The sequence below is a fragment of the Poecilia mexicana genome, unplaced genomic scaffold (assembly GCF_051168715.1).
Source record: "Poecilia mexicana isolate PSO_F unplaced genomic scaffold, ASM5116871v1 scaffold_6, whole genome shotgun sequence".
Lineage (NCBI taxonomy): Eukaryota > Metazoa > Chordata > Actinopteri > Cyprinodontiformes > Poeciliidae > Poecilia > Poecilia mexicana.
The window spans coordinates 5,885,048-5,896,766 of NW_028263375.1; the positions used below are offsets into that span (position 1 = coordinate 5,885,048).

At 39.0% G+C, this 11,719-nt stretch overlaps 1 protein-coding gene across 1 annotated transcript; it reads left to right on the top strand.

Moving 5' to 3' along the window:
* The first annotated feature begins 984 nt into the window (after positions 1–984).
* On the top strand, positions 985–11,159 carry map1lc3b (microtubule-associated protein 1 light chain 3 beta). Its single transcript, XM_014996919.2, has 4 exons — positions 985–1,245; positions 6,873–6,928; positions 9,247–9,353; positions 10,164–11,159. Exons 1-4 carry the CDS (start codon positions 1,206–1,208, stop codon positions 10,363–10,365), a joined length of 405 nt encoding a protein of 134 aa, XP_014852405.2. The 5' UTR covers positions 985–1,205; the 3' UTR covers positions 10,366–11,159.
* Positions 11,160–11,719: the final 560 nt, after the last annotated feature.

Below are 11,719 nucleotides of genomic sequence, written 5' to 3' on the forward strand. Positions count from 1 at the left end.
TTTGAGTGCAACAAAATGCGTCTTCAGAGTGATTTCAGTTGTTAGTTTGAAAATAAACTGAACTGGATTGATTTTATTGAATTTATTTTATGTACAAGGAAACTAACCTAAATCTGAATTTAACCCACTAAAATGCAATGTATAGGCTTAATCAATCAATCAATCAATCAATCAATCAATCAATCAATCAATCAATCAATCAATCAATCAATCAGTTTATTCATTGATTTAACAAAAGTCATCATCAACTCACAAGCATAAAGATTACTTTATACAGATTCAGAAGTGAGCGAATCTGGATTACTTCAGATTACAAGAAACAATATACAAATACTGATGGACACATAATAATAAAAACTATATTTTTATCCTGAAATGGGATAAAAGCTTCTAGGACAGTTTTATAAAGAGATCTTTCAGTATTAAGATACATTTGAGATGCTGCAGGATGAACATCAACATCATGTTGATTACCGCAGTGATCCAACTTGAAACTAATTTCACTGCGGTATTTTGATTGTTCAAAAATCTGTCTTGTAATCCAATTTGTAAAACTGATTTTCATATTCCAAAACGGGCTCATGACTATGCAGCACAGAGTTTCTTAGCTCTATAGACAGCACTGTAACAGTGAAAAGTAATGGTTGTTAAAAAAATATATTTTGACGGAATTTTGAAGTCTTGTTTGAGCAACAGCAGCATCAATAAAATAATCAGCGTACTACGATTAAACAGTCTGTTTCATTACGTAAAAAGCCTAGAGGGTCTAATTAGCACCATAAATAGTTAACACGAATGTTGGGTGAAAACGTTAAATTAATCATGTTTAATTAGTTTAGTTATTTCTGTATGTATTAATCTTATTTATCCATATCTTTAGCTGCATTAAGCTAAACTAAACGGAACTGAATTAAAGCGGTGACCAGCCAATGAGAGACGCGGAAGGCTGAGTGACGTCAGAGGTCAGCTGACAGGTTTGTTTTGCTTGCCAGAGCTCGATAAAAACAGAGGGAGGCAGGAAGGAAGCGACGACATTAAAGCAGCTCTGAACTCAGCCACCAGGACGACCTCCACGTTTCATAAAGCCTTCGCTTTTCTTTCTGGCATTAATTTTCTTTTTTCTTTCTTTTTTTGTTTTGTTTTTGGCTTTTATCCCGTGCGTGTTGACTCTGCTTTTTAACGCTGCCAGCTGACTTTGACGCAATATGTCTTCAGAGAAAACCTTCAAACAAAGAAGGACCTTCGGTGAGTCTTATCTTCTTTTACGACCTGCTGCCCTGTTTTCTGTCAGGTTTCATCTGCACACACTTATACGTTTCAAAATAACTATAATTTCTCTGCGTGCAGCAGAGATATTTCTGAGCATTAGTGTGTCTGTGTGAGCTGATTTAGGCCTCCGACATTTGTCAGTGCTGCTGTGGGGGTTAAATGAGGGTTTAAATATGGGATGGGGGCTGTTTGCTGCACAGCCTGGCCTCCCTTTATCTCGCTGTCTCTAGTGTTTACTTGAATGTGAGCAGAGACAGGAAAACAAAGTGGTGTCGAAATGCAGAGCAGAGCGGAGGAGAGCTGCAGGATTGGGGGGCAGAAGACAAGAATTTCCTTTGTGTGTGTCAGTTTGTTCACCAGGTTTGGTATTTATTTTAATCAGCTGTGGAGATAAACAGTCAGAAGATTGCTCAAATTCCACTTTGGCTTTTGCTTCTTTAAAATTATAATTCTGTTAAGAATGTAAACTAAAGATGATGCACTGATATGGCTGTTATCGGCCAAAACCGATTTTCCGCTTTCCATAAGGCCTGACCTGCTGATTCTGTTAGTCTAAACTTTGTTTAAACACAACAAAATCTATATAGATTTTAAAATGTAGCAAAAGTATTTGCAGATTGCACAACAACCAGTTCCTACAGTTATTTATTTTTATTTGTATGTCACATTTAAAAGCAACTTTTATAGTGAAAAATAAAAATTTTTTTCAACTTTTCAAAAGTAAAAACTTGAAAAGTTTAGCTGACGACTTCAAATAGTCCAGATTAGTTAAGACCTAGCACCCAAAACAATCCCAAAAGCTAAAAAAAATAAGAACAACGGCCTAATTTTAAAACCTAATAAAACATTTTCCAAAAAAATCTACATGGCCTCCTTCATTAAAAACAAACCACCAGTTCTTTGTTTTCAACATGTTGAAGCTGTTGGTGTGAAAGAAAAAGATCCTCAACAGAACCTCCAGCCCTGGAAATATGTTTTCCCAGCAGCGCTATTAATAACTGACCTGTGGCGCACCGTCATGTCGTTGGTCCAAAATTACTCAACTTGTGCGTGTGGGGCAGCCCAGCAAACAGAAACGGAGCGTCACGTGTGGGGAAGCACATTTCTGTGACTCACATGGTGCAACTTCATGTTCAGAACCGCAGCTGCTGGGTGGGGAAGAGGTCCAAACGTTCAGAACCATCCGGAGCTGAAACCAACCATTAGTAGAGTAATCGATTAATCAAATTAAAATAATTGGTACATCCATCAATTTTCTTTACACCCTTGTCCCTTAGTGGGGTCAGAAGGGCTGCTGGTACCTCTCCAGCTAACGTTCCGGGCGAGAGGCGGGGTCACCTGGACAGGTCACCTGGACAGGTTGCCAGTCTGTCGCAGGGCAACACAGAGACAAACAACCATGCACACACACACTCACTCACACCTAGGGGCAATTTGGAGAGGCCAATTAACCTGACAGTCATGTTTTTGGGCTGTGGGAGGAAACCGGAGTACCCGGAGAAAACCCATGCATGCACAGGGAGAACATGCAAACTCCGTGCAGAAAGACCGGGGCCGGGAATCAAACCCAGATTCCCGGCCCCGGAATCTGCCAACTTCGCCACTGTGCAACCCTTAATTGACACATTCTGCAAACTTTTCAACATAACCACGTAAGTGTTTTTATACAATAGAAATGCATAAAAATGTGCTGATTTATTTAAATAATAAACATTTTATTGCCTAAAATGACTTAACAGCTTTCCTTTAGTGATCATTGGTAGCAACATTAATATGTGAAAAGCTCAGCTTTTTCTGCTTGACTTAACAATGTATGGCTGATTTATTGATTTACTGATTAATTGAATAGCAAAAGGTGCTTTAATAAATTCACAAATATATTTTCTACAGAATTTGAACTAGGTGAAACTAAAACTGTAGCACTTTAAAAGTGCTAGCTAGAACATATTTACTAACAAAGAAGGTTTTCTTTCATCTTAAAAGCAAAATGTATATCCTATTGGTTTCATTAGTGTCTAAATATGTGATTCTTTCTTCAAATAGGCTTTTGAAGAGTCTGTGTACTCTGTTAATGATTAATTGATTACTAAATGAACGATTAATCACAATCGTTTCAGCCCTGATAAAGTCACTCTGGCGAGTTCTTTTTCTTGCCATCTGGAAAACTTCCAAATGGACACATCTGACTTGTTCGAAGCAATCCTTTCTACACCTATTCTGAAATAAATATTTGCTGACTAATTCCTCACGATTAATCCGATTAATCGTTTCAACCCTGGAACCGTCACTGGTTGTTGTTGTGAGTAAACCCTTCTGATGTGTTTGACGTTGCGAGTTACAGCTGCTGGTTTGTTGGTTTAGCAGCTGTGATGAACTGATGAGGAACTTCTGAGCCGACTCATTTGCAGGTTGTGAAACACAACAGAAACACGTGAGAGAAACCATGAAAACGTCTCCAGGGCGAATGCTTCTCGCTCTGCATTTGTTTGTCCTCTTTTGTTTGAATGCTGCTGACTCAGCGGCTTCGCAGGTCATCAGAGACTGACTCTGTTCTGGACTGAAACCTGATCACCGATCGGCGTTTTCACATTTCCTTTGTGCTGGCGTGAAAACGGCCTGAAGGAAGCGGCCGTTCAGTCACACTCTCTGACCTCACAGTCAGTCGTCCTGAGTAAACATTTTGTTTGGAGACGGTCACAAGACCGAAGCAGCAAACTGAGACGACACAACTTGATGTTGCAAACCGTTTCTGATTTCATTCGCCCACCTGATTGGTTTGATTCAATCAAAGTTCAAAGTTCAGCCTGTATGTAACTGTCCTGGTTGTGAATAAACAAACTAATTTCCTTATTCTGGGCCTTTAAAATTGATCTAACTTAATGTATTTTGACGAAATAGAACTAAAAATGCACCAATTGGGACTGACCTGCTGATTCTGGCTTCTTTAAAAAGGCCTGAAATTCACACAGTTTGTTTTGCTTCCTGTTAAACATCTCAGCTGCTACAACATACCTGCAGTGCTGGCATCCTTCGAATATTTATTTATTGTGAAAAAACTATTGTGGTAACATCTGTTGCTGTTTCCATAAATGTCAGTTGATGTTAAAAGAAAAAGTTTTTCACTTTTTTTCTGCACTGATTTTTCCACAAGAGCATTTATTAATATCAGTAAATTCAAAAATATGATGAAATGAAGTCTGTGTTTGCAGTTCAGTGATTTACATCACGTTTCTTAAAATTAGTGGCTGCCGGAACAAGCTTATCTCAAATAGAAATGATTTTAAAAAGCAGTTTTTGTGTTTGGTTATACAAGGCTACCGCAAAAATATCGAGGTAAAATTCTAAGTCCATATCACCAAATATTTCATATGTAGTGATTCAATAATGCAACGGTTGCAATTCAGTAGCAGCTCTATTATTGATAGTAGTTTAGTTAATTAAGTGTAACGTTATAGAATAACTTTTATTTGTTTTTCTTGTTCAAATTGGATTCATTCAGATCCTATCAGTTCAATTAAACGTCATTAAAGCGAAATAAAATACGTCATCACTGTCGGGTACGTCGTTAACCACGGAAACAGGAAAACGCAGCAGAAAGGCTGAAGTCTCAGAATGAATAGAGAAAATGTGGCTTCATCTTTACCGTCTAGGAAAAAAGAAGGATTTATAACAAAATCATAAAGAGCCCCAAAAATGGCAGAATGGATTGATTAATTATTAAGCAACAATTAATAATTTCTGCTCCTTTTGGTTGCTCTAATTCAGAGGTTCCCAAACTGTGGGGCGCACCCTGCCGTGCCATTGCAGGGGGGGGATGAATGAAAACAACAACGATGAACCTGTGTGTGCTAATACCCCCTGGCCCCCAGTCACACACATCGTTTCAATCAGACCAAAGTGTAACTCTACCTATTGTTGTGAACCACTGGGGGGCCCAGAAAGTGTTTGGGAACCACTGGGGGGCCCAGGAGAAACGGTTTGGGAACCACTGGGGGGCCCAGGAGAAACGGTTTGGGAACCACTGGGGGGCCAGAAAGTGCTTGGGAACCACTGGGGGGCCCAGGAGAAACGGTTTGGGAACCACTGAGGGCCCAGGAGAAACGGTTTGGGAACCACTGAGGGCCCAGGAGAAACGGTTTGGGAACCACTGGGGGCCCAGGAGAAACGGTTTGGGAACCACTGAGGGCCCAGGAGAAACGGTTTGGGAACCACTGGGGGCCCAGGAGAAACGGTTTGGGAACCACTGGGGGCCCAGGAGAAACGGTTTGGGAACCACTGGGGGGCCCAGGAGAAACGGTTTGGGAACCACTGGGGGCCCAGGAGAAACGGTTTGGGAACCACTGAGGGCCCAGGAGAAACGGTTTGGGAACCACTGGGGGGCCCAGGAGAAACGGTTTGGGAACCACTGGGGGGCCCAGGAGAAACGGTTTGGGAACCACTGAGGGCCCAGGAGAAACGGTTTGGGAACCACTGAGGGCCCAGGAGAAACGGTTTGGGAACCACTGGGGGGCCCAGGAGAAACGGTTTGGGAACCACTGGGGGCCCAGGAGAAACGGTTTGGGAACCACTCCTCTAATTTGAGTTTTAATTCAAATTTCTGTTTAAACATTCTTTTTTTATTATTATTTTACTTTTAAACAAAAGCAGATTTTGAAGTTTCAGAGATTGGGTGCAGGGCTGCAACTAACAATTATTTTAGTTATTCTGACGATTAATCAATTAATCATATAAAATAATTTGGCACATTCTGTGGATTTTTCACTTAATATTATTTTATACAATATAATGAAAATGCAAGTAAACAAATGGTTCAATTCATTTTTAAATAAGAAAATAAATATTTTATTGCCTAAAATGTAATAACGGCTCCTAAGTGAATATTTGATCACTTGTAGCAAAGGATGCATCTAAAAATGTCCTTCTAAAATCAACATGCTCAGGCTGATCTGCTGATTATTTTTGGAATTAACTGATTCAATAATTGGATAGAAAAACCTTCTTAAAAGGTGCAAATTGTTTTTATCTTAAATGGAAAATGAATATATATGAATATATCTTTGGTTCCGTTTTGGCTTGATTTCTGCTCTGAGTATGTATTTCTTTTAGAAAATGGCCTTTTTGAGTTTGTATACTTCAGTTAGTGATTAATTGATTTCTAAATTAGTTAATGACGATTAATCGCTTCAGCCTTAATAAAGTTCTTCTGCCAGCGGTTCCCTCCCGTCTCCAATGGGAGACCTCCACCTTGCAGGAAGCAGTCCTCCTTCCTGCAGAGTTTTGCAGGTTTGCTCTCTTATTGCCATAAACGTGTCAGCTCTCAGTCTCTCTGCTGAGCTCTGCCTCCTGCTGCCATGTTGGCACCGGTTTAAATATTGGATTTGCAAACATCAACAGCAACTCCTGCAGTAGAGCCTGTCCATATGAGGGGAGTTTTTTTTTATTTAAATTGTAGTGTAAATCTGTTGAACCAGTTTGCTGCATGTTGTAACCAAATCCATTATGATGCAGAACAACTTTATTCAAATCACAATGTTTGGATTTTCCCTCTTCCTCTCTTCTTACGGCTCATTCTGATGCTTCTCTCCTGTTTTCTCGCCCAACAGAGCAGCGAGTAGAAGATGTCAGACTGATCCAGGACCAGCACCCCAACAAGATTCCTGTGAGTTCAGCTGACAAATGTAAAACTGAAACTAGTGTCTGGGTTTTTTTTTTTCCTTTTTAAAACGCTCACAGGAAGACGAGACACTTCCTGTAGCAAAAGCTTCACCGACCGCACACTTCCTGGGCACACTACCTTCGCTCTCCTCTGTCTGTCTGACAGGTTTCTGTTTTTCTTCTCTTTTATTTATCAGAGCTTCCAGAAACTACTGCAGATCAAAATAAACTAGAAAGTGTGCATTTCCTATGAAGATGCAAGTGTGAATGCTGAATGCTAAAAATGGCAAAAGCTTTTGCAGCTGTCATGAACTCTGAAACACATCAGACATTTTATATTGTTGTTCTCAATTCTGCCACAGGATGTAGCTGTTTATGAAAAATTCATAAAAAGCTGAATATTATAAAAGGTATGAAGGTTATGAATACCTAGAGATATAGCCGTCATTGAGAGCAAGCTGAATAGTATAAAAGTTGAATGATGAAAATGGCACAAAGTATGCAGGAGAAGAAGTGCGGCGAAATTAGTGTGACACTAATGAAAGTGAGTTTATTTTAGGGCTGAAACAAATAATTGTGTTTAATCAACTATCGAAATAATCAACTAATTTAGTAATCTATTAATTGTTAACTCATAAAAGGGCCATTTAATGAAAGAACACACTCAGAGCAGTAATTAAACCAAAACTGTACAAAAAAATTCTACATTTGGCATTTAATATTATAAAACTCCTTGTTAAATCTGTTTTTCTTCTAGTGACATTTTTAGCTTCATCCGGTTTGAATTCTGTAAAACAAATGTTGTATTTAGAAACTTTTGCTTCCCAACTATTAATTAGTTAATTAATAAATCATAGATCAACCAGATACTTTATAAAGACGAGCAGAAAAGGTAGAAAGTATTTTTTAAACTTAAGATTCATCCTTTGTTACAAATGATCCACTAAAGGAGTGTATTTTAAGAAACATCATGTTTTATCAAAAAAGGTATTGGATTGTTTATTTGCATCTATTAATGTATTTCTAATATTGCATAAATAGGTTAAAAGGAAAAATCTCCCTTTTTCTTATGATTAATCGGCAGAATAATCTATAGATTAATCTTTAGTTTCAGCTAAACATGAAGTCATCTGTGAGGTCGATTCTTGCCAAGCCACCAGAAAGCAGAAGCTCACTTTGTGTTGCAGCGACTCGTCGTATCATCAGCAGATAGTTTCAGCTCTGCTGTCCATCTGCTGCCTGAAGCGGCGCACCCCGCCCCTCCGGCTCTGCTTTCTCTGCTTCCTGTTCGGTCCTGCGGTTAGAACCTGCCGGGTCACGGCGTGCGGCCAGAGCGGAGGCGGAGGTGCTGCGTCACTGTAATGAAACACCATGAAGTTCCAAACAAACCCTGAGCTAAACTTGGATTAATCCAGAGTTTAAAAATGAAAATCCTCTCACAACGAGATCAAGCTGGACTTCTCTCCATTCACAGAAATTCTTGCTTTCGTTCTGGTCAGTTTTCAAAAATATTGACACTCATTGAAGTTTTCCGCATTTTGTCACGGCGCAGCCAAACTAACAACAAACAAAAGCAACAACTTAGAAATACTCAGAAAAATTGAGTTTGCAGATTAAAATGTTGATGACAAGGCAGTGAAGCTAACAGTTTGGTTAGCTGTGTTCACAGCTGACGGTAACTACTGCCCACTTTTATGGCAAATACTACCATGGCGGCCATTTTGAAAAATGTTCACCAGAAAAAGGAAACGCAAGATAAAGAAAATATATCTGATTTTTAAGGTTCAAAATATGTAGGCTATGATTTGACAACAAACGCATTCATCTAATTGGCAGTTTTAGTGGAAAATGTATTTCCACCCGTGGCAGCCATCTTGAAAAATTTAAAAAACATTATATTTCTATGTTTCAAATACGCATGATTTAACACAAAAAGTATAAATATGTGATAAATATTGGCAAATTTAGTTGAAAAAAATAATTTTTTCCAGAATTTTTCAGTTGTTTTTGTTTTTTTTTATTGTAACTTTGTGTCAAGTTAGGTTTTAGTATCTGCATGTTAAATAATTATCTGCTGGGTCAGATGCTCACACAGCTTCTGCATTTCGGTGAAATGAAAACGGACAACATCTTCTGGCTTCTGATTTTAAATGTTTTAATAGAAATAAGTTGATTTTTAATGGAACTGCAGCCTCATTCCTTTGGTTTCTGCACAAACTCAGATCTATTTAAAGTGTTCTGGTTTTTTCTGGCCCACTGGGTCTGACTGCAGGTTAACTGCTGGAGAATCCAGAACGAAAATCCTGTTTTCTGCTCCTGCAGGTCATCATTGAGCGATATACAGGAGAAAAGCAGCTGCCCATCCTGGATAAAACCAAGTTCCTGGTACCGGACCATGTCAACATGAGCGAACTCATCAAGATCATCAGGTTCAAACATTTAATCAGCACTTCCTGCTTTAGTCCTGTTTTCACCTTTTATCCAATTCCTTTGTTGCTTTATTTTCCTTTTATGTTGCTTTTGAGCAAAATCTGATGGATTTAGGTCCTGAAATGCTTTAAAGTTCCCAAACCTGGAGCTATATGCTGGTTGTCAGTGTCTCTAACAAGTCTGTCATGATGGAGTTGCATAATTTAGCCTAAAACTGTGAAGTGGAAAGAAAAAGATTCTTGGCAAAGAAAAATCTTAAGTATTGCGCGTGTTTGTATTCAGCCATTTTTAAAAGGTTTGAAGAGGAAAACATATTTCAAAATTCCTTATAAATATTTCTAAAGTAGCATCACAAAGTCAGAACTGATCACCATTAAATACTTTAGTAATGTGCGGTATATCAATTAACCATCCGAAAACTCTTTACTTTTCTTAGTGGCAGAACCCTAAAACGGCAGAAAATAGGCAGAACTGAGGAGACTGAAATCTCATTATCCAGGAATGATTTAGTGAAAAAAATGTAATGAAGTTGTTTTATGTGGACTTTGGACCGATCCTAACCTGTTCAGGGAAGCACACCTTTAAAAAATCAGCAGACTTCAACACATGCAGGTAAAGGTTTGATGGAAAAGTTGACATGTTGTTGATGGGTCCTGAAATCAGAGAACGATAAATGGAAGGGAAAACAAAAAGGAAAAATAAATGAAAACAAAAGGAGGAAAGATGAGAAAGTGTTTGACAATGTATGCTGATGAAACTTTCCTTTTTCTCATCAGTTTTCTGCTGTCATGTCTCTGTCTGCCCACCAGGAGGCGCCTCCAGCTGAACTCCAACCAGGCCTTCTACCTGCTGGTCAACGGCCACAGCATGGTGTCCGTGTCGGCGCCCATCTCTGAAGTGTACGAGCGCGAGAAGGACCAGGACGGCTTCCTGTACATGGTGTACGCCTCCCAGGAGACGTTCGGCCGCCACAGCCGGGGCCCCTGGGGGCCCTCGCCTCCAGTGCTGTAGCTCCATGGCTGTATTTATGACCAGGTGTTTATACGAGGTCACATCTCTATGGATCCATTTATATAAATATATACATAAACCGTTATTAAGCCCAGCTTTATGGTTGGAGGTTCAACAGGAAGCAGCTCCTGAGTTCTCCTGTTTTCATGCAGGATTTTATTCAAAGTTTGGGGATTTTCTTTTCTTCTTTTTTTTTTTCTTTAGAAACTCTGGAGTAGATGTTTAATACCTGCCGTTTCCTCATTCCCATCATGTTCCCATTTTTATTCCCGTCTCTTCCTTCCTCACCGTAACGGCTTCGCTCTCGGAACAGACCGTCGTCTGCGTAAAATAAACGGAAATCTAAGCGATAATGTGCAGCTTTCTTAGGAGTGTCACCAAGTCGAGTTGTGGACCCACTACAAGGAGCTGATGATGATGATGTCACCTGTGAGGAAGGGCGGGGGTGTCTTTGTCTTCCCTCGTTTCATTTCTTCGTTTAAAAACTCCCAGAAGTCTGGAGCGCTGCGATCGTGGGAATCAAACGCCTCCCCGGTGGGTTTGTTTTAAAGGGCTGAACGCGCTCCTCCTCCTCCTCATCTTCATCATAACATGTTGAGGTTTAGCTGCTTTATACTGAAGTGTTGTTATTGTTTGGGTTTGTTTTATTTAATGTGATTTTATTCCATGGTTTTGTAAAGGTGACCTGTTACAGAGGGGCGGCGTTTCATTAAAACGCCGCATCCAGCAATATCTCACAGCATCCTTTATGTATTTATGTTGGTCTTTTGTAAACAATAAAAAGATGCAAAATATTATTGTGTCTTTAGTTTTTGGGAGTAAAAACAGCCTTAAAGATCTGCTTTGTTTTAAAAACTTCCTTTTTTCTGTCTGAAGTTGAATTTGAACAAACGTCTCTAGTTTTAACTTAGAATCAACAAAGTTATTTCTATTTGATAAAAGCAGGAAAATTTAGCGAGAAAATAATTTTAGATATATTTACAGCTTTCATTAAACTAATAAAACTACTTGGATTTCAATAAAGTGTTTCCAAGGTTTGGAAAGTGCTTGCCTTCTTCCTTGAAAGTCATTGATATTTAAACTGCAGTTTTGTAATAAGCCCAGTTTATTTCAGGGTTTATTTCGCCGTGCGACCAGACAGCCGCTAGTCTGCAGGAGCAACGAAAAACAGGAAAACAGAACCAAACACGGAGCCCTGAAATAACGTTTAATCTAACATTTGATTAAAAGATTAAATTTGGAAAATGTTATTTAAAGTTAAAACCAAATATTTAAAGATTATGTTTTTTTTTTTTTTTCCACTGTGAAGTTAAATCAGACTAAACTTCTTTTAGGTCAGAATTACAAAAAATAT

Coding starts and splice junctions, on each gene's coding strand:
- map1lc3b (XM_014996919.2), top strand. CDS start 1,206: ATGTCTTCAGAGAAAACCTTCAAACAAAGAAGGACCTTCG. Junction 1,246..6,872: donor CAAACAAAGAAGGACCTTCG/GTGAGTCTTATC, acceptor CTCGCCCAACAG/AGCAGCGAGTAGAAGATGTC. Junction 9,354..10,163: donor GAACTCATCAAGATCATCAG/GTTCAAACATTT, acceptor TCTGCCCACCAG/GAGGCGCCTCCAGCTGAACT.